Source organism: Carcharodon carcharias, chromosome 30 (genome assembly GCF_017639515.1).
Source record: "Carcharodon carcharias isolate sCarCar2 chromosome 30, sCarCar2.pri, whole genome shotgun sequence".
NCBI classification, from domain to species: Eukaryota; Metazoa; Chordata; class Chondrichthyes; order Lamniformes; family Lamnidae; genus Carcharodon; species Carcharodon carcharias.
The window spans coordinates 13,269,853-13,295,655 of NC_054496.1; the positions used below are offsets into that span (position 1 = coordinate 13,269,853).

General features: G+C 40.6%; 1 protein-coding gene across 1 annotated transcript; it reads left to right on the forward strand.

Moving 5' to 3' along the window:
• Positions 1 to 9,127: 9,127 nt before the first annotated feature.
• On the forward strand, positions 9,128 to 23,009 carry LOC121271338 (calreticulin-like). The gene is made up of 9 exons (XM_041177277.1): positions 9,128 to 9,376; positions 15,006 to 15,107; positions 16,814 to 17,017; positions 17,589 to 17,683; positions 18,103 to 18,312; positions 18,403 to 18,516; positions 19,489 to 19,632; positions 20,675 to 20,767; positions 21,648 to 23,009. Exons 1-9 carry the CDS (start codon positions 9,289 to 9,291, stop codon positions 21,843 to 21,845), a joined length of 1,248 nt encoding a protein of 415 aa, XP_041033211.1. The 5' UTR covers positions 9,128 to 9,288; the 3' UTR covers positions 21,846 to 23,009.
• Positions 23,010 to 25,803: the final 2,794 nt, after the last annotated feature.

Below are 25,803 nucleotides of genomic sequence, written 5' to 3' on the forward strand. Positions count from 1 at the left end.
TCCCGGAGCACCTGAAGAGCCCCGGCACCAATCGCTGTAAATTTACACGCCGTTTAAAATACTATTTTTTTCCCCTCATCTGGCTTTGAAGCTGGTCACGTGCCTGCATCAACCGCCTGAGTCAACGTGGTTCGTATTTTCCACCTTAAGCCCATTGATGTCTTAGACACTCATGCAATGGTTACGGAAAGAGGCCGTTCGGCCCATCGTGTCCGTGTTGGCTCTCAATAAGAGCAATTCACTGTAGACCCATTGCTCTGCTTAACGGTTGCCAACCCTCCAGGACTGACCTGGAGCCTCCAGGAATTGGAGGGTCAATCTAAAGGACATTGCTGTGCGCAATCTTGGGGAAGATAAAATATTGGGAATGGGGTGGGGGGGGGGGGGAGGGGGGGCGGTGGTGGAGAAATGTGTTGTTATTATGCCAGTCAAGCATCATCCAATTGGCTAATGTGTCTTCTTGCTTTCCAATTGGTGTAGCAGTGTGTCACAAGGATGGATGGGCTGATGGACTAATGGCTGAAGTGTAGGGGCACAGCATGTGATGAAACACCTAGGAATATGTTTAATTATGGTTGGCAACCCTACCCCTGCCATTTGCCCCATAGTCCGGAAAATCTTTCCTTTTCAGATAATGATCTAATTTTCTTTTGGTTAGCCACGATTGAATCTGCCTCCGCCACACTCTCGGGCAGTGCATTCCCAATCACGACCACTTACTTTGTGAGAAAAGTTTTTCCTCATGTCTCCGTTGCTTCTTTTGCCAATCACCTTAAATCTTCAGCTTGTGCCCTCTGGTTCTCAACCCCTCTGCCAATGGGAACAGGTTCTCTCCAGCATCCACTCCATCCAGACCCCTCATAATCCTGAACACCTCCACCAAATCTCCCCCAGTCCCCTCCACTCCAAGGAAAACAATACCAGCCTTTGCAATCCATCTACACAACTGAAGTTCCTCATCCCTGGAACCACTCCTGCGAATCTCCTCCGCACCCCCTCCAATGCCCTGACATCTTTCCCAAAGTGTTGGATATTATTAATGATCATACACTATAGATATTAATTATTTTAAATAACTTTCTTCCTCTGCAACAACAATTTGCATTTATATAGAGCCTTTAATGCAATTAAATCCCCCAAGGTGTTTCACAGGTGCATTATAAAGCAAAATTTGACACCAATCCATATAAGGAGATATTATAAGTCGGGTGGGCAAAATTTGATCAAAGAGATAGGTTCTAAAGAGTTTCTTAAAGGAGAAAAGAGAGGTGGAGAGGTTTAGGGACGGAATTCCAGAGCTTAGGGACTTGGCAGCTGAAGGCATCGATGGTGGACCAGTTAAAATCAGGGATGCTCAAGGGGCCAGAATTCGATGTCAGCATATACATTGGAGGGTTATGTCACTGGAAGAGATTATAGAGTTAGGGCATGTACAGGTCATGGAGGGATTTAAAAGCAAGGATGAGACTTTTAAGATCAAGACATTGCTTGACCAGGAGCTAACGTACGTCAGCGAGCACAGGATTGATAGGTGAACAAGACTTGGTTAAGACAAGGGCAGCACAATTTTGGATAATCTCAAGTTTACAGAGGGTGGAAGGTGAGACCAGCCAGAAGTGCATCGGAATAGTCAAGTCTAGATGTAACAAAGGCATGAATAAGCAGCTGGTGACCTGAAACAGCGATGAAGTCAGTAATGTTTTGGAGGTGGAAAAAGGTAATCTTAGTGATGGCACTTATATGAGATTGGAAGCTCATCTTGGAGTCAAATATGACTGGTTTAGTCTCAGCCTGTTGCCAGGGAGAGGGTTGGCATTCTTAGAGGAAATTACTGCTCATCCAATACTTCATGTTGGATAAGCAGTCTAATAATTTAACAACAGCGGAGGAATTGAGAGAGATAGAGCATCTGTCGTCAATGTAAATGTGAAAACTAATGCTGTCAAAGGAATGAGAAATAGGAGGGGGCCAAGGATAAATAGGTTGTCCTTGGGGTACACCAGAGGTAATGATGCAAGAGCAGAAGGGAAGCCATTGCAAAAGATTCTCTGGCTACAATTAGTTGAAAAGAATGGAATAATCCCATCCAACTGGATGACAGTGGAGAGGCTTTGGAGCAGAATGGTGTGGTCAACCGTGTCAAAGGCTTCAGGTCAAGAAGGATGATGAGCTGTAGTTTACCTTTGTATAGCCATCTAGGATTTCATTTTGATCAAGAGCTGAATCAATGCTGTGGCAGGGGTGGAAGCCTGATTGGAGGGATTTGTGCATCGAGGATCAAAGTGAACCTGATAACCAAAAACATAAAAGTCTGGTGGTTGTGCAAGGTGCTATATAATTGCAAGTCTTTCTTTCTTTGAACCCTTTCATTAATTCATAGAGATGTCAACTCCTCCAGTTGGAGACTACTGAGGGAACAAAAGAAGTTCCTACCTAACTCCCTATCCAACAGCACTATGGCAGTACCTTCATCACACAGACTGCAGCAGTTCAAGAAGTTTGCTGATCACCACCTCCTCAAGGACAACTGAGGATGGGCTATAAATGCTGGCCGGTATTCCTGGAAGTTTGATAATATCACATTTGATCACGTGATGTTTATCCTGTCTTTAATCATACCCACACTCTTACACTTAAGGGTTTGTTTAGCAAGATTCCACTCCTGGTGAACATGGGTCAGAAAGTTGGGGCTCGCTATCAGTCTGTGCTGAGACCAGAACATTGCAAGATCACTCCCTCAATGAAGACCTTTTTGAAAATCATTCCTTATGTTCTGAGTCTTTAAAATTCTGTTATTATTTAATCATTCCCTGGATGTGGGCATCTCTAGCTAGACCAGCATTTATTGCCCATTGTGCTTGAGCCAACTTTTTAAAAAGATCTTTTCAGCTAATCCCATGCTCTTTCCCCACATCTCTATAAATGCTTCCCCTTATGAGTATTTATCCAATTCTTTTTTGAAAATTATTATTGAATCTGTATCCACCGCCCTTTCAGACAGTGCATTCCAGATCATAAAGTGTTCTGGTTCTTTTGCCAATTATCTTAAATCTGTGTCTTCAGGTTATGGACCCTTCTGCTGCTGTTTCTCCTTATTTAATCTATCAAAACCCTTCACGTATTTGAACACTTCTATCTAATCTTTCATGAACCTCCTCTGCTCAAAGGAGAACAATTTCAGCTTCTCTAGTCTCTTCATATAGATATAGTCATTCATACCTGATACCAGTTAATAATTCTCCTGTGCACCCTCTCTAAAGCCTTGACATCCTTGGTGTCCAGAATTGGCCACAATACTCCCACGGGGCCTAATTGCTACTTTTGCTAACATCCTGACTCCCTTTCTCCTTTTTCCTAGGCAGTCCTTTGGGACTGAGGATGATTTCTTTTCTGAGGTGGCTGACAAGTCCAATGCGCGATCTGCAGACTCTGCCACATGCAGGGCAGACGGTGCTTGAAGGGTTGGGTAGATGAGATTTTGGAAGTTAGTGCGCTCTCTCCGTTGCCTCAACTTCGCCTCTGCATGTTCCCGATGAGGTCTGCCAATGTGCTTGGTGCCTTCACGAATGAACCTCCTCCATTTTAGTCACAGGCCAGGGACTCCCATGAGCCGATGGGGATGTTTGACCTTCAGGGATGCTTTGATGTCATCCCTAAAGCATGTCCTCATGAGAGTCTCCTGCTGTGGCCGAATTCCCAGCAGAGTAGTTGTTTTGGGATAAAAACAGAAACAGAAATACCTGGAAAAACTCAGCAGGTCTGGCAGCATCGGCGGAGAAGAGCACAGTTGACGTTTCATGTCCTCATGACCCTTCAACAGAGTCAGGTGTCAGGCATACGAATGACATGTCCTGCTCTGCGGAGCTGTGGTTTTTTTTCGAGTGATAGTACTTCAATGCTAGACCTGAATCCAACACCAATAGAACAGGTTAAGCGGCATTCCATTGTCTGGTAAGCTATGTAGGTGCATCATGATTTTTTCATTAATTGTATGTCACACTCATTATAAGGCTCTCAAATGTGTACTTAGCGCCATAGGCTAACAAATTTTCCTATATTTGCATTTTGTATTTCCAGTTTAGTTCATAGCAATTCAACATATCAACAACCTTGTTATCACATGCAAAATACCCTCAGTTTCAATAAAAGCAGTCTGCATTTGCACTTTATTAACATTAATTGTGCTAAAGAAGAGTAATTTAATATCACTGAAATGATCTACAAACCCAGCATAAAGTATCATATATTTAAACACGCATTTCCATACTATCTGCTTCTGCAAGCTTACAGGCCTTCATTCCCCTGATTCATTCCTCTGTGTATTCTCTCCTGATGTCCTTTCTCCTCCTGGAGGAGCAGGCTCGAGGGGCTGAATGGCCTACTCCTGCTCCTAAATCTTATGTAATTTGCATGTTCCATCTCTCATTTTCCTGTTTTCTTTCGATATAATTGTTATCTTTCTTATGCCATCCTTTAAGTCAACAATAACAGCTTGTATTTATATGGCATCTTTAATGTAATAAGACATCACAAGGTGCTTCACAGGAACATTATAAAACAAAATATGGCACTGAGCCACATAAGGTGATATTAGGTCAGACGACCATTAAGCTTGGTCAAAGAGATAGGTTTTAAGGAATGTTTTAAAGAAGGAAAGCAAGGTAGAGAGGTGGAACGTTTTAGGAAATGAATTCCAGGAGGTAGGGTCTAAGATACATGATGACATTTGAAATCACAATCGGCAATACAGCTGTGATTAAAATCGAGGATACAAAAAGACTCCAGAATTAAATAAGCACAGATATCTCAGAGGGATGTGGAGCTGGAGGAGATTACAGAGATTGGGAGGGGTGAGACCATGGAGGATTTAAGGATGAGAATTTTAAAATTGAGGCTTAATCCGGAGCCAGTGTAGGTCAGCGAACACGGGAGTGATGGGTGGACTGGACTTGCTGCGAATCAGGACGTGAGTAGCAGACTTTTGGATGACCTCAACTTTATGAAGGACAGAATGTGGGAGTCAGCGAGGAGTGAATTGGAATATTCAAATCTTGTGGTAACAAAGGGACAGAGGATGGTTTCAGCAAGAGATGAGCTGAGACAAGGATGAAGTTGAACGCTGTTATAAATGTGGAAATAGGCAGTCTTAGTGATGGTACAAATACACGTTTTATCTGAACATGTTTTTTTGGTCAGTCTGTTTTTTTATCTCTTAACCAAAACACCATCTTGCATTTATGCAGTGCCTTTAACATAGCAAAATGTCCCAAGGCACTTAACATGAACATAATCAAACAAACAAATCTGACACGCTGCCACATAAGAAGATATCAGGACAAGTGATGAAAAGTTTTGTCAAAGATGTAGGTTTTAAGCAGCATCTTAAAGGAGGGGAAAGAGAGAGAGGTGGAGAGGTTTAGTGATGTAATTCCAGATCTTAAAGCTTAGCTGGGCAAAGATGCTGCTGCAGACGGTGAGGGTAAAGGAAGTCTTGGACAGGAAAAGACCAGAATTGGAGGAACACGGAATTCTTGGAGGGCAAGAGGAAGACATTGAGACAGGGAGAAGTGAAAACAAGGAGGGATTTGAAAATAGGAATGCAAATTTTAAATTCCTGTTGTTGACAGATGGTAGCCAATGTAGGTCAGTGAGCACAGGGATGGTAGGTGAACAGGACTTCATCATCAGTTCAACAGGGTGAGCAGTTTGTATCTCTGTTGGCTCTGCCTATGGTGTGGAAAGAGAACCTTGTCAAATAAGTGCAACTCCAACTTTATTTCTGTTCATTTAGCAGCATAATTACAACCATTTTATTGTCACTGTGAAAGCAGAAAAATTTGAAAGATTCTGGTGGAGCATCAATGGATAAGCCACAGGTTTCCCACAAGCTGAGCACTGCTTGATGATATGGTTTGTGGGCTGTTTAAAGCTGTCTTCTAATTATCTGAGACGCATAGCAGACCTGATGCTACATGTGCCTCTGGAAACGTGGTGACAATTGATCAGGTATTTACATAGAATTTATACAGCACAGAAGCAGGCCATTTGGCCAAACTACTCCCACCCTACTTTCTCTCATCCTAGCAGCATATCTGTCTATTCCTTTCTCCCTTGTGTACTTATCTGTCTACCCCTTAAATGCACCCATGCTACTTATCTCGACTATTCCATGTGGTAGCAAGTTCCACATTCTAATCATTATCTGGGTTAAAAAAAGTTTCTCTATTAGAGTTATTCCTGATATTTATATTAAAGGCCCCTGATTTTGGATTGAGGCCTTGTGGCCTATTGGTAGCATACCTATCTCTGGGCTAGAAACTCTAGGTTCAAGTCCCACTCCAGGACTTGATGGCCATGGAAGGTGCAGTCATAACGTGGCCAAACAGGTTGATTATCAGCCTGTAAATCCTTCCAATACACTTGAAAGCAGGTGGTAAAAGTGGGAAAATTTCCTTGTCAGTCATGTTTCAGAAGATAATGGCAAAACACTGCTGTACTTTACCAAGCATAATCATGGGCCAATTCAATGGAAGTCCATAGTTGCCAATGCCCTCTTAGGGCATGGTACCTTCTGGAGGATTTTCGGACTTCCTCACAAACAGAAACATTTTCTCTATATCCAGTCCTTCAGAATTTTAAAGACTTCCATTAGAGCTTTTGCTTTTCTAGAGCAAGACCCCCAGTCTGTTCAGTCTCTCCAGATGGGTGTAGCCTGTCAAATTCTGGTCTCATTCTTGCAAATCTTTTTGACACCTTCAGTGCCTCAACATTGTATCATGGAGACCAGAAATATGCCCAGCATGCTAAACATGGTCTAACCACGCTTCTATAATCTCACTGCTTTTCCATTCTGTTTGTCTCGAAATGAGCCTCAGGGATAAAAACAGGAAGTGCTTGAAATACTCAGCAGATCTGACAGCATCAGTGGAAAGAGAAAGTGTTAATGTTTTGAGTTGAACTGAAGAACAGTCATATTGGACTCGAACTGTTAACTCTGTTCCTCTCTCCACAGATGCTGCCAGACTGCTGAGAATTTCTGGCACTTTCTGTTTTTATTTCATATTTCTGGCATCTGCAGTATTTTACTTTTATTAAATGAGCCTCAAGACTGTATTCGCAATTTTTTCATGGCAGCAATGAGCCTTTGACAGGTCTCCTGAAACAAGAAAGCTACTCAATAAGAATGCTTCTTAGAACCCACTGATAAGACAGATAACAGTTTCAGTACAATTGCATTCAGTAAAATACAATGCAAAATAGAACGAATGGCCCTACCATATAAGATTTGTAAGGTAGAATGATACGTCTGGCTACTTTCCTTTTGTCTGTTTTTGTGTAGAGTTTAAACGCCGGTCAGGAATTCACCAATGGCAATGCCAGATCCTGTGTTGCAAATGAAGTGGAATATTTCACCCCTTGAATTTTTAAATTTCAGGCTTCAGATGTCACACTAGTTTATTGACTGACACACTGTGAGCAAGATGGGAGTATAAGAAAAAGAAAAAGGAAGTCTTGCAGTTCTTATATTGCCTTTTGTGACAGGTTAATCTGTTATGATGATATTAGTTGCGGGATAAAGTCCTCTTTGAATGGTGCTGTGAGATGCTTTATGTCCATCCTTTGGGCGCTCGATTGCTTTGAAATGACCTTCCATTTTGGGATCGTTCCTTCTCTGCTTTCCTTGCGCACATATTATTTTCAGGCATTCTGTCATTAATGAATTGCATAATACAAATATACTTTTGCCTTTAGCTTATTACAGTCGCCAGTCTGTGCTTGTGAGTACATCCCCTGTGAAAAGAATCATCATGTGAAGTTATGGAAGAGCTTCAAACAGACAAACAGTGGAAATGGTAAATAGATGGATTGAAATGTGTCTAAACGTCTGATAATGCTCCTGTGAATGTTAAAGGTGCTATATAATTGCAAGTTTTTGTTGTATCTGACATCTCATCCAAAAGACAAAACCAAAGACAAAAATGTCTTTAGAGTTTAGAAGAATGAAAAGTAGTCTCATAGAAACATTAAATTCTTAGAGGGCTTGACAAGATAGATGCTAAGAGCCTATTTCCCTGGCTGAACCACCTAGAACTAGTGATCATAGTCTCGGAATAAAAGGTTGAAGGGGGCATCACTGAGGGGGCTACGAATGCTCAGTCATTGAGTATTCAAGACTGAGATCAATAATTATTTAGGCACCATCAGGGAATCAAACAATATGGGGATTAGAGAAGAGGGGAGTTGATGCAAAAGGTCAGCCATGATCAAATTGAATAGGGGAGCAGACTCGGGGGGATGTATGGCCTACTTCTGCTTCTATTTCTTACATTCTTCTCAGACCGATAGATTTTTGATAGGCAAGAGTTTTAAGAGGACGTGAAGCTAAGGCAGTGGCTGGAGTTGAGATACAGATCAGCCAATGATCACAATGAATGGCGGAACAGGCTCCAGGCGCTCAAACAATGCAGAACTTCCTCAGTCCTGCACTGATGTGTTCGCCCAGCATTCACCGTTGCCATTTGCTGTTTGGGCTGAAACTTTTGAGCCTGAGACTGCTAAGAAGAGGTGGAGGCCAACAACCATTGAATTGCATCCCAGAAGCAGCACCTTTAGGAATTTCAGGGTAAAAGTAGTGGCTTGTTAAATTGCACGTGCTGGAAAATGTGCGAAAATTACTTTGGAGGTTCCTCCAGCATGTTTAATGCTTTATACGTATTGGTGTGTTTCTTGTATTAAAGTGGTTTTCAAATTATAGCATTGTCTAAGTTATGAAAAAAAAATCCTTTGTGACCTTCTCTGATTGACAGGCACAGCGACCAATCAGGTGCGGGCGCCGGGGAAAGGGGCAGATCTCCCGGCCTTTCCACCGTCTGAACATGTGGTCGTTGCCCATTGGCCAGAGCCCGTCGCCATGACGTTTCGTCCAGCCAATAATCTTCAGCCATCTGGGCAGCCGCGCAACCTAGTGTGCTGGCCATGGTGGTTGCTGGGGGGGGGGGGGAAGGGGAGCATTGGAGCGGCGGCGACCGGGGCCAATCGGAGGAGGGGAAATCACCCGCAGTGCCAGGCGCGACCAATCAAAAGGCTCAGCGGTGAGAGGTGGGGGTGGGACTTAGTTAACTGTGAAGTTTGACTGACGTGCGCTGTATAAAGCATCAGTGGGAGTTACTTCATTCCTGGTGCTTTCAGTTGTGTCAAACGTGCTTTGGTCGTTGTATTTTCCCCTTATATTTAGCCAAAAAAAAGTAATTGAGTAAAGATAGATAGTAAAATACCCCCAATTAAAAGATGAAAACCAGGTTGCTGCTTTGCCTGCTTGTTGCCGTGGCAGCTGCAGACCCCACAGTTTATTTTAAGGAGGAATTTTCTGATGGAGGTGAGTTGAGGAGGAGGAGGAGGAGGGAAGGAAGCAGGAGGCCATCCTTCCTCTTTTAAAAAAAAACCCTGAAGTTATATTTATTCGTTGCATTTGCAGCTTTTGATTTTAAAAATAGTCATTTTTAAGAAATTAGATGCGTACCTGGAATTGTAAATGATGATTATCCAGCTTTTCTGGATCAATCCAGATTACATGTGTGTGTGTGTGTGAGAGAGAGAGAGAGAGCGTGTGATGGGGGTTGGAAGGGTTGAGGAGGGAGTTGTAAAGCTATTAAAGGAAGTGTTTTTTTTTAATATAAACTTTTTTAAAATAATGTACTCCTGGTGTAATAGCTTCATTTGAAATCAAAATGGTAGAGGTAAGTAAACTTTTTTGTTTCACTTTCTTTCTCATTTTTTTAAAACAAAAAATGAAAGTTCCAATCAAAATTTCGAAGATTAATTTTTTTTAAATTATTCACTTTAGCATCTGGTGAGTTGTAGCTAATGATGTCACCCCCTTCCAATATCTGTTTTGTGTGTACTTGCATCAATAAGTTTTTTTTAAAAATTTTTTAAAATATGTTTGAATCTTTTAACAGGACCTTTAGGTTTCTATGAAAGGTATACGTGAGGTCTTTAGAACTGTAATTTTAAAGATTTTCTTTATTTTGTGAAGTCCTTAATTATCCAATTTCATGGAGTGGGTCAATTTCCTTGCTACGCCCTCAGTATTTGAGGGTCTTGTTCCACAGGTATGTCTGTCTCTATCTAGCTATCTATCCATCCAGTTTAAAAATATATAAGTTTGGATCTGAACTTTTTTAAAAGCCAAAAAAGGTTGTAATGTATTTCTGCTGTGTAGAAACAACAACCTTGTGTGGTGCTTTTTTGCAATAAATGCTGTCACTGTAAAATGTGCTGGATTGTATGTCCTGCAACTTGTGCTGGTATTCAGGTTTGCCAGAAGGAATTATAAATGTGAACAAATATCATCTCTTAATTATATTTATTTTGACATGTATTTTACATCAACTTCAATGATTAGTAAATCAAGTTATTTTTCTTGGGGCTAAGTTGAGATATCATATGGGTAAGTATGGGTTGCAAATGTCTCAAAATCCTCTAGCTCCTGTATGTTAACCAGTTATCAACAGAGTAAGGTAAAGCAACTCAACTTGTTAATGTTGTTTCTCATCAGTTATCTCATCTGGTTTCGTTGTGGGAACCTTGAAGCTATTTCAGTTTTTTTTCCTGATGTCCCAGTCCTTCATGAGGTGTCACACACACAGTCCTAGGCCCAAGCTCTTGCTCTGTGTTGAATTAGCTAATCTCAGCTGGGTGACTGAGGAGTGCTGGAATTTGCTCATTTTGGTTAGGAAAAGGGAAGTTGGCCACTACCTAGCTTCTTATCACTATCTAGCTTTATTCGGTGCCTCTTGCAAAGTGGTTTAGATTCATTAAGGCTTTACCCCGCTTCGACCTCTGCTCCCTGCTTTCCCTGTCCAAAAGCCTGGAGACACATAATGTGTAAGGTTGCACAAGCAAACTACAATATTGTGAAATACAGGATGGCTGTGGAAAGTGTAGAATAAAGTAGGGAACTGATGCCTTTGTCTGGAAGAAAGATGAAATCCTGTTTTATGGATCACTTTTTAGTTTTTGCTGGATTTTGTTTCCAGTTTCTGTTTGTGATTTACGAATTCTCTTTTTTAATATTAGAATTCCTTGGGTGTTAATGCCTAATCTTGCTGCCTACCTTGTTTTGGAGGGTGAGCTTGTCCACCATTGGCTCAATCATCAGTGCGAGGATAGGGCTGAACTAGGGTTATTCTTCGCTTTACTGCTAATGGCCGTGTGTGTTTATAACTCATTTTTATTATAGTGAAACACCCCAAGGTCTTTACGAAAACGTAATCCAACAAATAATAACATAGATCGAAAGAACATGACGTTAGGACATGTGAGCAAACTGTTGGAAGAGCAGTGGGATTTAGGAGGCATTGTAGAAGGGGAAAGAGTGGTGGAAAAATTTGAGGAGGAAACTTATCTTGAGGCTAAAACCTGCTCTTGAGGGATTAGTTCAAAAGTGCCATGGGTGTGATCTAAGACCAGTAGTAAAGATAGCTCAAGGGAAGTAACTTGAGAGGTTGGAAAGTGGGGAATTAATGGGAGAGTGTAATCAATGATTGGGAATGACTCGCTGAATGTAAAAATCCCAACGCAGTCAAAATATGAAATGTCTGATCATGATCAATTAGTTATTTTTCATGCATTAACTAAAGTAAGATGTAGTTGGTTATGAAAAATGACTGGTATGTTGGACTGAGTTGACCAAATGTAGGGGAGCAGATGACCAGTTCATTGAGTGAAGGATGTTTGCCTGAGGTAGGTCTGAATTTTCTGAAGTACTAAAGTGCTGTTTACAAGGATGAAAACCACCTTGTGGTGGGGGAAAAGGAATTCTTCAAATTCCTGCTCCCTGTAAGCTATTTTTCTTCCCCCCTCTCTCTAAAGTCTGCATTGCAGATTTAACAGGGCCACTCAGTTCCTCTGTCTAGGGCACTATTTAAACTCTCCTGATGCTGGAACCAGCTTCCTTGTCAGGAAGAGTGAGTGACTGCTTGTCTTTTGCGTTCCCCTTCACTCCATGCAGGAATGTCCTTACCTGAGTATTTGCTTCTGTAGCAAGAATTTAATTGTTACATGTGGGCAACTATTGCTGAAGTACTACTGTCAGGTCAGAACAAATGCCAAGACTCCTCCTCCTGAGATGAGTGTAATCTATTTCATAGGCTAGGAAAGGGCAGTAATTTCCAGATAATTGTTTCTTCTTTAGCAGCGATTAGTGCTGATGGTGCTAAATTCCCTATATGGTTCCAGGGCTAATTAACAGGCAGATATTGGGTGTAGTTGATCAGTTAATACTGTGTCTTTCTGTTGTGCAGCTCAAAAGATGGTTTTAACTTAAAATGTATTGACGCAGCCAGCACTTAGCTATTCTCACCTTGATGCAATTGAAGGTGAGTTTGTGTGCATTTGGGTGGCTAGATGTTAATCTAGTGACAGTAGGTGTAAGTGTTCTTGAACGAAAGCTTCATCAGTCCTCCAAAGCTACACCTGTCTTTTTATAGGTGCTGTTGTACTCAAGCTTGCTTGCCTTTTAAAAGCTGGAGTGAAATATTTGCAGATGCTGGACAACTGAAATAAAAGCTGAAAATGTTGGAAAACACTCTGGACAGGCAGCATCTGTGGAGAGAGAAACAGTCAACGTTTCAAGTTGATGACCTTCCATCCAGTTCAGTTGAGCTAAAGCATTAACTCTCTCCACTGAAACAGCCTGTTCTACTGAGTGAGCGTCTTCAGCGTTCCCTGCTTTTCTTATTAAAACATCTGCTTTTATTAAAACATCTGCTTTTGGACTGTCTTTTCTTTTTGATTTTTGATCCTGCTGCCTTAAGCTGGCCCCTGATACTTGTACTGAAAACCTGTTTACCCTGTATGGGTAGCTGACTTGTAGAACCAATTTTTACCTGCATCTGAGTTTGCTATTAGACCACTGGGTGTACCAAGCATGAGATAGGGACAGAGTAGAGCATATGGCCCATGGAGCTTGCTCTGCCAACGTTTTAACCTGAACCTGGTAAACTGCACACTTGGGATCTGATGCGAAAAAAAACATTTTTATTTTTAAATGAAAGTTGTAGTTTATGAAGATTCTGTGTGACACACATGCCAGCTGCAAGAGTATATATAGTTCCCTTGTCAATCCTGTTGCCCTATCCCTGGGATTAAACCCAGAAGTGTAGAGTGAACCAAGCATGCTCCTTAATGGTCACAGTAGATGGTCTGCCCCTTTTTTCAAAGGATTGGAATCCCTCAAGTCATATCCCTCTAATTTTAAGGCATGATCGGTTGTGCATCAGCAGGCCAAAATTGCAATATCTTCCATTTAAGAATGAGCCAAGCTTGCAGCAGTGTTGGTTTATATTGCGCAAACCCCCCTGCCTTGCATGGGGCTTTGAAGTGTTGCCAATTTTAAGTAGCCACTTGCTGTGTGCGTGCTGGTCCTGGTGAATTACCAGTATTTCAAGGGGTCCCATCTGTTTTGATCCTATCATTTACTGGGAGATTAATGTGACAAAACATTTATGTATTTTCCCCTTTATTTCTTTTAAATTTTTGTTTCTGCTTGCTATTGTGGCTTTTGCCAGGAGTGTAGGTATCTTTTAAAGCTGATCTAAAAAGAATATTAAAACCGTTAAGTGGCTTCAACCATGTCATAAAAATTTGCTGTCTGCCTTCAAATCTTCTCTTAGGCTACAAACCAGGACGATTTTTATTAACGGGTTCTGATGACCGACCTGAAACATTAATTCTGTTTCTCTCTCCATAGATGCTGCAAGACTTGCTGAGCATTTTCCAGATTTTCCTGTTAAATTTCAGATTTCCAGCTTCTGCAGTGTTGTATTTTTAATTAATAATTCGTTGGCTTACATTCCATGTACATGAGTGGGCTAAATATTTACCTGGGTTATTGGCACTTTGAAGATCCCAATTGTTAATCTGTCTATACAAATGCAGAATCTTGTATTTTTTTTTGTTAATTGTGCTATTTCATATGCTGACTGTCCTTTGCATTTCCAGCACTTGTGTTCTTATGCTTTTTTAAAACTTCAGATTGATGCTTATCCAATGCCTATCATTGCTCTGGAGAAAATAAATCATGTGGCTCTTCCTACTCCTATCCCCCTCCAACCAATTTCCTCCCCTGCTGATGCCCATAAGGATGTTGAATCCTTATTGTCATACAGTTGCTGGTCACCATTTTTGGTATCTTGGTCCAAGCAGCCACTATTCACTAAGGAGACCCCTGGCAAACTATTTACCCACGTGAGGTGTCACAGCTGAGCCCGCTCTTATTGTGTGGCAAGAGATTACTTGTCCTTCTTCAGTAGAAGTGACAGAATAATTATTGCAAAGGGAGCTCAGATGGATTTTTCAGGCTCGGGGACATGAGACCCATTGTAACTCTTATTGACGTCCAGACTGTGATTCAGCATCAAGCCTTTGATCTTCCTTGTCCTTGTGTGTCAAGTATTTTGGATAAATTTGAGGCATTGGGAAATCTCTTGGCTAATTTAAATTTGAATCCACACAATCAATAGTTAATTTCACACCTCTTAAATTAGGCCATTGGGATTATATGTTTATAGGTAATTCACCCTTTTACTTTATTATAATCAAGTTATGCAACTACTTTTTTTACATCTGTCTCTAATCTGGTTTAAATGTTGACACTCCCACCTTGTTAAAGTTTTGGTGTAAAGTAAATTTTATCTTTGAATAGTTGCTGTAAAATGCAAACTAGGTATGCTTAGTGTCAATTTGTTTCATTTCACTTGGCCAGTTATAGTAGGCTTGACTTAACTGAGCTCCATATATAATAGGAAAATCCTATTGAGATGCCACCTAGAGGCCTGACAAAATGGCGGTGATGGGTAATAGATTCAAACTGCACCCTTTTTACTGCTGTTTACAATTAGTGAGGTTTTCAGAATTTTTTTGTGAATTGATTTTTCTTTTGTCTTTGGCTTTGCACTTTTTTTGCATTTTACAATGTAGCTATCTTTTGTATTGTGCAACAGATATCTGGACGCAGCGATGGATTGAATCAAAGCACAAATCCGACTATGGAAAGTTCAAGCTGACTCCTGGCAAATTTTATGGTGATGCTGAGAAAGATAAAGGTATGGGAGTTTCTCCCTGTTGGTTTAAACTCCAAATGGGTGGTGTGCTGTTTCCTGTGACTATTATCACCAGTTGTGGTTAAAAAGGGGATCCCATACGTTATCACTAGCTGCTGTGAGTATTGCTGGATATCTTAATCTAATCTTTCCCTGTAGGGAAGTCTCATTGTTTCTTCTCCAAGCTAAGTTTTCGTTCTCAACCATGTGTTAGAGGGTGACTTTGGTCCCTTGACCTCTGTCGCCACTAAATGACCAATTTGGCCCTCCACATTTCAGATATTGATTTTTAATTCCTTAATAAGGGAAGTCCAGGTAATGGAAGAAAGAAGTATTGAGACCTCAAGAATAAATACAACCCTCCTTATGTTTCATTGGTCTGACTGTAGTGTGGGACTGAACCCTTGCATGATTGTGCGGAGAAGATAAAAAGGAGGTTCAATTGCCTTGAGTGAGGGGAGAAAGTGACTGAATAGTAAAAAAATTCTGTTAAATGTGAAGGCTGGAATATATTTCAAGACAGTATTGCATCAAAAGATTGCGATGGGCTCGTGCTATAAGACTTAATCTTGTGGCTTCTCAACTTCATTATTTCCTTGTAGCATGCTCCAGGGTGCTGTTTGTAATGTGTGGCAGTGTTGCCTTGCCTGTTTTATGGCTCTGTGTATACTGGTATATAAAAGCACTTGACGGAGTTGAATCTCCAACCTCATCAGCTTTGAGTGCATTGTGACCAGGCTTGTCAATAAGACCCGGTTTGTGGTTCTTACTGCTGTAGTTTCTATTGACCTTCGGCCTTGCCTCTTTCTGCTTTTCTGTATTTGTTTTCCTTATGAAAGCTCCAGCCTGCATGGTTTTTTGCTTTGAGAGAAAAAAATGTGAAGAATCAGGCTTGGATTATCAACATCTCACTAGCTGAAGAGGCAGTAGAGTTGCTGTGGGGTGAGGCTGCCTCTGTTTATGGATTTTGGTCAATTCAGAGGAGGGGGTGTGCCTCTTTCCAAGAGGTTTTCCACCGATTTGAGAACTGATGGGACTTGTGGGTTGCTGCCAGCTGAGTACTGTGCTGCTTCTGCATGACTTGAGCTCTTGACGTCAATGCTGTGACACATTTGCAAGTCAGTTGCTGATTCAGACCTGTATACTCTTTGGGGAGCCTTGGACGCCGATGAAAAATTCAAGTTGGTCAATCTAATCTGAAACCAATCCCTTTCCATGTATTGAAACTGGGAGAATTGGCCATACTTCTGGGATTGTAAATTGCAGTAAAGCTTTGAAATGCATGTAGTTATTACATAATAAAATTCTATTTAAAGTCATTAGGGGTGTTTTATGCTTAATGGCAAATGTGGTTTCCTGCATGTTACAAATAAACACTGCTTGAACTTTCCTATTGTTCAGGGTAACACAGGCCCTTTGTCATAGCTATAATGAATTTCTAGAGGTGTTGATTCTACTGCCTGCAGTCTGATCAACTATGGATAAAAGTGGAAATGTTGGGAGCGTGCAGTTGAGAGCTTATTACAGCTGGACTCCAGAAACTGGCAGTGCAACACAAATGCACCTTGCATCTGTATTGGAGTCTTGTCATTGGTATTTATTGCCTGGCCACTGTTCGGATTGGTTTAAAGTTTCCATTTGTACAGAACTTGTGCTACTTCATTTAACCTCTTTGTGCTCATTTATTGTCTATTCTTATTCAATTCTAGGACTTCAGACGAGTGAGGATGCCAGATTCTATGCAATGTCTGCAAAGTTTGAACCCTTCAGCAACGAAGGGAAGACTCTTGTTGTCCAATTCACAGTCAAGCACGAGCAGACAATTGACTGTGGAGGTGGATATGTGAAGATCTTTCCATCGACCCTCGATCAGTCTGATATGCACGGAGACTCCAACTACAATATTATGTTTGGTAAGTTTTTTGAGTAGAACCCTACATTTTTTTTTTTTTTCACACCTTCCCTAGTCTAGGAATACTGAGCAAATGTGAGGAGGCAGTGTGGTCTCCCTTCTGCCCACAGGAGCTTGGATGAGACTAGAAAAACACTGCACATGGAAGGCTGAACCCTCTAATCCACCTCCCATTGTTCCATAGTGCAGACTTTGTCCTGTGCCACTCCTCCCCATTTTTGTATACAAATTGAGCCCAAGAACTCCAACCCACTATGCCTTAGACTGCTATTATTTGTGCATACTATAAGTTTGTACCTTGTTGACCTATGATTAATTTTGTGCTCCTTAAAGGAGAAGAAATCTTTGGTGTTACATTGTGCATCATGTTTATAATTGGTTGTCTGGACTTGTACTAGATCAATAAGGTTCCAATTTTACACTGCACTGCGGCTGAATAATTGTTTGAAGGGAAAAATTAGGAACCAAATAAAAATTACTGTGAAGTTACGATGCCAGATTTGCAATGTCAGATATTGGAAAATTTAAAAGTGAGTGAGAATGATGGTATTTGCTGCTCTTGTAATTCCCAGGTCCTGACATTTGTGGCCCAGGAACCAAGAAAGTCCATGTGATTTTCAATTACAAAGGGAAGAATCACTTGATTTCCAAGGATATTCGTTGCAAGGTGAGTAACTGCTTTACCTTGTACCAGGAGTTACAGCAGGCATTTTGACAAACCATAACATGGAAGTAGATATAGACATTCCTTGCTATTTATCATATGTGCTGTCTAATATGTAAAATTCCTTTTTCCATTCCATGCTCTGCCTGAAGGCAGGTCCTTGGCTGCTTGTCTGTTGAAGCTTCCCCATGGGCCATTTTTCCTTAGAAAAGATTTTGGTTTGCCATTGCCTTCCACTGAGATTGGAGGCAAATCCCAAGTTCACATCAGCTGGAACAGGAATTGAGCCCATGCCATTGGCATTCTGACCCACACACGCGCGCGCACACACACACACACACTTTTGGTAGTCCAGCAGCTTTAACCATTCGGCCAAATTGGTCAAAGCAGCTGTAAACCCATTTTTTTCTCTTTTTAACTAGGATGATGAATTTACACATCTCTACACCCTCATTGTCCGTCCAGACAATACTTATGAGGTGAAAATTGACAACCAAAAAGTTGAATCAGGCAGTTTGGAAGAAGACTGGGACTTCCTCCCACCCAAGAAAATCAAGGATCCGGAAGCTAAGAAACCAGAAGACTGGGATGAACGTGCAAAGATCGATGATCCAGAGGATAAAAAACCTGATGTAAGTAAACTTCTTACAGACATTGAAGTGCTGCAAAGATGAGAGAAATTTCTGTGCTGCCTCACTCATTTAAACCATTGCTAATTTCAGGACTGGGAGAAACCAGAACACATTCCTGACCCTGATGCCAAGAAACCCGAAGACTGGGATGATGAGATGGATGGTGAATGGGAGCCACCTATGATTCAGAACAGTGAATACAAGGTAATGGCTCAGCCTTTTTGTAGAAAACCAATGCAAAAGTTTTTTTTTAAATCAGTTGTCAAGATATCTGACCCAGATTGTATCTGTTAACCTGGTATATTCTGTTTGAGTTGTAGACTAGTGTAATCCGCTGCTGCATTGTATTGTCATATGTAACACCTGGGAATATAATGCAGCCTGTAACCAATTTTTGACAGGGGAGGTGAGGGTTGTTTAGACTATGGGGTCCCAGGTAGAAACTAGCGATAGTAAATTTAGTTACAAGTTATATGCTGACAATTTTTTCTTATTGTTGGATGAAGTACAACCATCAGTTTTTTGAGCATGAAGGGAAATTGGCCAACATGTAGTCATTTATACAAGATTTGAGTTTTAAGGCCACTGCACTTCTTTCTTATCGCATGACTTGCTTTATTCTAATCTTACTGTGCAGTGACAAATGCCAGAATGTTCTGTTCGCACTGGTGTGACTACTGTCTGTCTATCAAGACCACTTTAGTAATTGCTTGCCACAAAAGTCTTCAGACACTGAAGTCATGTGGTAACTTGTACTTAAAGCCCATTTCTGCCAAAGTTCTAGATTGGCCTTGAACCTTAACCTCAACTTTATGTAGTAACTTTGTGGCTTCACCTGCTTGATTGCCCTCGATTTACTGATTTTTAAAAACAGACCAAACCATTTCAACATCACTGCTTGGCACAAATGCCAGGATAGCTCTTTCAACCCCTCCACTGTTCCTCTGCACAAGACTGGGAATTGCAATAGTCCCAGTTTATTTTTGTTAACTGACTGTCTCAATTTGAATTGTGCAGGCCCGATGACCGATCAAATCTGGCTTCTTATTTGCTGTTTGGTGGGGGGCTGGTGGAGAAAAAGTGCTTTCTCTTTTTTGGTATTGTTTGTTTGCCTTCATCATACCTACTTGTTTAAGGTTCAGAAAAAGTAACTGAATCTAATTTTTTTTGCACTAGGGTGAATGGAAACCACGTCAGATTGATAATCCAGATTACAAGGGCAAATGGATTCACCCTGAAATTGATAATCCTGAGTACACAGCAGATTCCAGCCTTTACAGTTACAAGGATATTGGTGTGATTGGTCTAGATCTGTGGCAGGTTAGTGCAACTTATTTCCCTTGGAAAGGAGATTTTGTTGTAATGTTTCCTGTTCCAACCCCTTTTTTTTCTTTAGATTCTCAAACTATTAACTGGGTGTCTGCACCATTGGTTTCATTGCCCTTTGTGGCCGGCAAAGCCTCAGCTGTAGTTTCTATTTCTTTGTGCTTATTTCTTGCCATGTTCTTTTATGTCCTGTTTTACAGTTCATGGCCTACAGGCGTGGAAATTTCAATTCTTGGGTCCCTCGCCCTCATTGGTGACAAGTTTTTAAATATGTCCATCTTGAGACATGATGATTAATGGAAATGTTCATTTTAAGCTCTGGCCTACAGTGCTTCATAATTTTCTAATTGGCCCATAAAGGCAAAGTTTGGGCACTTCCATATGGCGAGCTATTGGTCAGGCCGCAAGAAGAAAAAACCATTTTGACTCAGCACATGTGCTGCAAAAGCTTTCTGTTTAAAACTGTTTTAATTCCTCTATATTCTGCTGATGCCTCCCTAAAAACACAGCATAAATGCGAGATTGACTTGCTTTTTTCTCATAAAGGACTAGCATGGCATATCCTTGTGCATTTGTCCAAAATATTTATTTTGTATTTGTTCAAGCAACAAACTGTATAAGCAGCAAATCTTGTTTCAGCAACGGTTTTGAAAGAGTGTAGTGTTTCTGATAGGTTAACAAAGGAGAAACTGCTTTTACAGGCTGAAGGCAAAATAGCCACACCCAATGCAAGCCAGTATTTTAAATATTCTACCCCCCCCCCCTCTTTTCTTCTTGTAATTTGCTTCCTCCTGCCATTTGTGGAAATGAGCATTATAGGGGCTAGAGGTGCAGAATTTTAATGTCCTGCTCCAAAGATGTGAGAGCTAGTTATCTACCTTAGACCATGCTTTTCCTTCCTGTTCTCTTTTAGCCTCCCCCCCCACCCCCCGCAAAGCTGGTTATCTCTACGGAATGGATGTATTCCATATGATGCTATATCATCGTACAGATGTGACCCAAGTTGTTGAGTTGATATTTTTTTTCAATTCTTCAGGTTAAATCTGGGACAATATTTGATAATTTCCTGATCACAGATGATGAAAAATTTGCAGAAAAATTTGGAACAGAAACCTGGGGAGCAACTAAGGTAAGGGTGTAATACCAGCCCTGCAGGCAGGTGAATCGTTTGTTAAAGGATTGGCTGCAGAAGCAGAATGGGAGAAACAGGATTATTAAGAATTTTAAGTTTGTTTGAAATGTGTTTCCAGCCCTTAAACAATCACTGACATTCTGACCTTTCCCTTCTGGGACTTATGTTCTGATCTAACAGGGGGCAGGAATGAAAAAAATCTCTTTCTGAAGGTGTAATGGTTATATGGAATTAATTATGGCAGTGGCAGCCTGGTTCAGAGTAAATGCCAATTCATGACACCACTGCCAAAAATTCAGCGATTTGAGCAGTAAAGTGACTTTTTTTTTTAAAGCCCTTAAGAATAGCTTTGTGAACAGAGCTAGGGACTTGAATGGCTTGGCTCTCCTAATGCTGATACACCTTTCTTAACGTGCAAGTTCTAAACTAACAAATTAAAAAGACTCGGCATCCCCTGTACAATTTACAGTGGGATTTGCCACTTGAGTAGGTGCTGTTTTTTTTTCTTTAAAAAAGGCCAACAATTTGTAATACCAGGCTATAGCAAATCTAAGGTAGCGCATCTCTTTTCTCCACATCTGAAATATTCTTATGTAATAGTGTTAGAATCTGCGCTAAATACACTGATCCCTAAAATGATATAGGAAAATAACACTGCAATGTATAATTTAAATGTTATTGCCAGCTGTTGCTTAGATTAAAATGGTCTCTTCAGACAAAACTCTTATTGTGGGACAATTTTTAATTAGAATGCTTGATGATAACTGTATGTAGCATTTCTTGCTTCACTGAAATCCTAGTACCTATTTGTGTATTTGTAGAATGTGTTCAGAGCAGTTTCTTCACACCATGACTGAGTTGATTTTTGTCTTTTCAGGATCCAGAAAAGAAAATGAAGGAGCAACAGGATGAAGAAGAGCGAAAGAAACGAGAGGAGGAAGAGAAGGATAAGGAGGATGATGCTGAAGGAGATGAGGAAGAGGATGAGGATGAAGAGAAAGAAGAAAAAGAGGAAGATGAGGAAGAGGAGGAGGAGGAAGAAGAAACAGATACTGCTCCAAAGGATGAGTTATAAAGATTGTAACAAATGTTGGGAGAATGAATGGCAGCAGAGCTATGTGCAGAAAAGAACCTTTTACACAAAGCAATTGGGACCCCTTATTGGAATGTTCTTTTTGTTTACAAACAAATTAGAGAAATGAGTTAGGGTCTTTAGGGTTGGGGGCAAAAAAGGGGATGAGATCTTATATTGGAAAAATATATCCACTGAGGAAGGGACTACTGAGATTTCTAAACCTTGATTACTAAAATATATTTGGATCACTAAAGATATCACCTTCATAATGGTGGGGAAGGATCTAACCCTGATAATGGAACTCAGACTGTTTTGCATATTCAACACAGCAATCTGGATACAAGAAATAGCCACAATGATCCTGGAAATCACCTGAGCATTGTTCACAATGGGCTGGCCTTTTTTTGCTGTTTTAACTGAGGCGTTAACTTTTTTTAACCTCCTATTATATGGGTCAACCCCTCAGTTAAAAGTTGGTACAAGCCCTTAAGTATAATTACAGTAATGCTTGTTGCTAGTAATTTCCAAACTTTGGTTCTTATGCTGTTGGGTTAGTTTATTTTGTGTCTACTTATCTAGATGGACATAATACACTGAACCATGTCTGAGATCTTACAGTTGATGCCAGTTAATTTCCAGGGAGCACTGCTTTATAAGGTTTTTTGTTTTTGAACCACTCAATTCCCAAGTGTAATTAAAATCTGGTGATGGGGTTTAACATAATGGGGATGATCTGATTTAAATTGACCAATTTCACTTCCATCTGGGGTTTTCCCATTAACAGGCTTCAACTGTAAGTGTAATTGTACAGCTGCCTTTATCCACTCGGAGAACAATTGTGTTGAGCAGGACTGCACTGGTTATATACATGGATGTTTATTGGCTCCTTCCAAATCCAGGGTCAACTTTGCCTTTGTATTTTGCATTCTTTATATAGGGGTTTCAAAGAGGGGCAGGGGGGATTCTTTATTTCCAACAAAAAAAAAGGAGACTTAAAATTTCTGTACAGACCAAGTCTAAAAGTTTTGTCATTTTAATCCGTTATTTAAATGTTGTAAATTGGTGATTTAATCGATGACAGTGTTTGGAAAACTTGAGTTCTCTGTGTGCAATACAGAAATACGTTTGATCACATTTCTACAATAAATACCAATGGAAGTGAAATGACTTCTGTTTTTCTTCCAAGTTTGGAACCATTTGTAGTTCTTTGAATTTCTAGGGATTGGTGGTAATATCAGCATAGATTTGCTGGTTTACTGTAGGAATGAACAAAACATTGAGTTGCCAGGTGAAACCAGTGGGGTGCTGCAAGGATCAGTGCTTAGGTCTCAGCTATCTGCAATCCATATCAACAAATTAAATAAGGGGACATAATAAAATGTATCCAAGCTTGCTGGCAACACAAAGTTAAGTTTGAAAGTAAGTTAAGAAAACCAGACTGCAAAGGGATATGGACAGATTAAGTGGACATGAAAATGACCAATGTAATGTGAAATTCAAGATATTCATTTTGATATGGGGGTGGGGGGGTGGAGGAGAATGTTTAATTGGTTGAGACTTTGAAATCTTGCTGTTCAGCGGGACCTGGGTGTCATTGTGCTCGTCATGCTTAACATAAAAGTTGCTTTAATTGCTGGTTTTATATTTGCTATTATTACAAAGGGGTTGGTGTACAAGGGTAAAATTTTACAGCAACTTTTATATAGGGCCTTGGTGAGACCATACCTGGAATACTGCGTGCAGGTCTGGTCTCCTTTCTTAAAAGATCGTTACACTTTCAGGGAGTGTAACAAGGGGTTCATGATATTGATGAGATATCCTCAAGTTTAGAAGAATGGAAGGTAATCTCATAGCCAAATGTATGAAATGATTAAGGAGCTTGACCAAGTATATGCCAGGAGGATGTTTTTCTGGCTATGGAGTCCACAATTAGGGGTCATGGTCTCTGGGATAAAGAGTTGGCCCATTTTGTACTGAGCTGTTTCTTCATCCGGATGTAAATCTTTGGAATTCTACTCTAGAAGCCTGTAGATGTTCTCTTTTTTTTTTCTTGAGTGTCACTGGCAAGGCCAGTATTTGTTACCTGTTCTTAATTGCCCTTGAGAAGATGACAGTCAATTCCCTCCTGCCTTGAACCACTGCAGTCCATGTGGCGTGGCACCCACAGTGGTATTCGGGAGGGAGTTCCAGGATCTTGACCCAGTGACTGTGAAGGAACAGCAATATATTTCTGAGGATGGTGTGGTAGATACAGCCAGATGTCTCTTTTTGTTGTGGGGATAGGGCAGGAACATTGACTTCAAGTAGAAGATCTGCCAAGTCATTGAATTGCAGAGCGGCTGGCACTCCATGGTCTTGTCCTGCTATTTATGTTTTGCAGCTGGGATGTTTGGGAGTATAGGATAAAGTCAGGGAAGGGCTCATGGCTAAATCTTGTTATATTTACTGCACTGTGCTTTTTGATATTCTTCCAGAGTTGACCCCATTGGGTATCCCTGCTGATCAATCATTTCCTACGCTCCTACCTCCATTTTCTCAGCTGGCTTGAAATGCAATCACTGAAGCTGAATTTTATAGCACTGTAGGAGGTGAATTCATCCATCATGCATGTGCTGGCTTGGTCCCATTCCTATCTTGGATAAATAATAGAAAAATAAAAAATACTTCCCTATTAAGAGCTGTTAGATTCTGCTCCCACAGTTTTTAGGCATTTTCCCATTTCCTAACAAGTTTGTGCTTTGTTCTTTTGGTGATCTTTTTCTCAATTTATCCCCTTGATGAAGTACTAGACCTTTTTCGTTTTTTTTTTTTTTTGCTGCTTTTTCTTTCACAACATATTGAAATGTGGAAAATGAATTTGACTATAATTTTGGAATGTGGAGTGCAATTGACAGAAGTCAGCTGCTTTTGCTATAATAAGATTTCTATTATACTAATTATTCATGGTTGTTCACTATTTAAGCCATTTTCTAAGGCCTGGAGAACACTACTGCAGTCGCTTGATAAAAGAAGAACCACTCCATGGCTAAGGTGCTGGGCGGTGACCATTGTCTTTTTGTCCTTTGGGGGCTGACACACTAAGCGTCTTCCAAAATGGAACTGGGTCTCAAAGGGAAGAGAGAAACTTGTGGAAGAACAAACAAATGTAACTGATAACTCGAGTTAATATCGCTGAAGCCAACTGAACAACTCCAAAAGTCAACATGCTCTGAATTTAGCATATCAACAGTAAGATGGTTCTGGTTCTGGATCTGCCTGGCTGTATGTTGGGCCAATGGTTATTCGAACTTTTTTGAGGTGGAGAAGTTGTGCGCGTGCTAAGTTTTTTTTGTAGTTGATTAAGAACAATTACGTATTTCAGTTGTTCTATGGCTGTCATGAGCTATTAACCTGAATTTTCCATTGATGCAGATGTGGTGCAGTGCATTGTGACTCATGAAATGCTTTGGGACATTCTGAGAATCTGAGATCAGACACTTAACAGAACAAAAGTATTTTTCACACCCACAACCAGGGAACATTTAGGAATCTGTCACCATGAAGGAGGGGAAAAAGGTTAAAGTGATTTGGATGGCACAGACTTTTGACGAGACTTATTTCAGAGAAATTAATAATACTTCAATGAACATCTGAATGTTTACATATGAAAACTCTTATAGTCAGCTGTGGGCAGCACTCAAGCCTACAACCTTCTCACTCAGGCAAAAGTCCGACTCCAGAAAATCAAGGCTGATGTACCCAATGCACTACTGAGGGAGTGTTGCACTGTCAAATATAGAGCCTTTTGGATGAGACGTTAAACCAAGACTCCCACCTGCCATCAGCTGCATGTAAAACAATCCATGGCACCATTTCAAAGAACAGAGGCATTATCCCTGGTGCACTGGTCAATAATTATCCCTCAATAAACATCACCAGCCAGTCATTACCATATTGTTATTTGTGGGAGCTTGCTGTG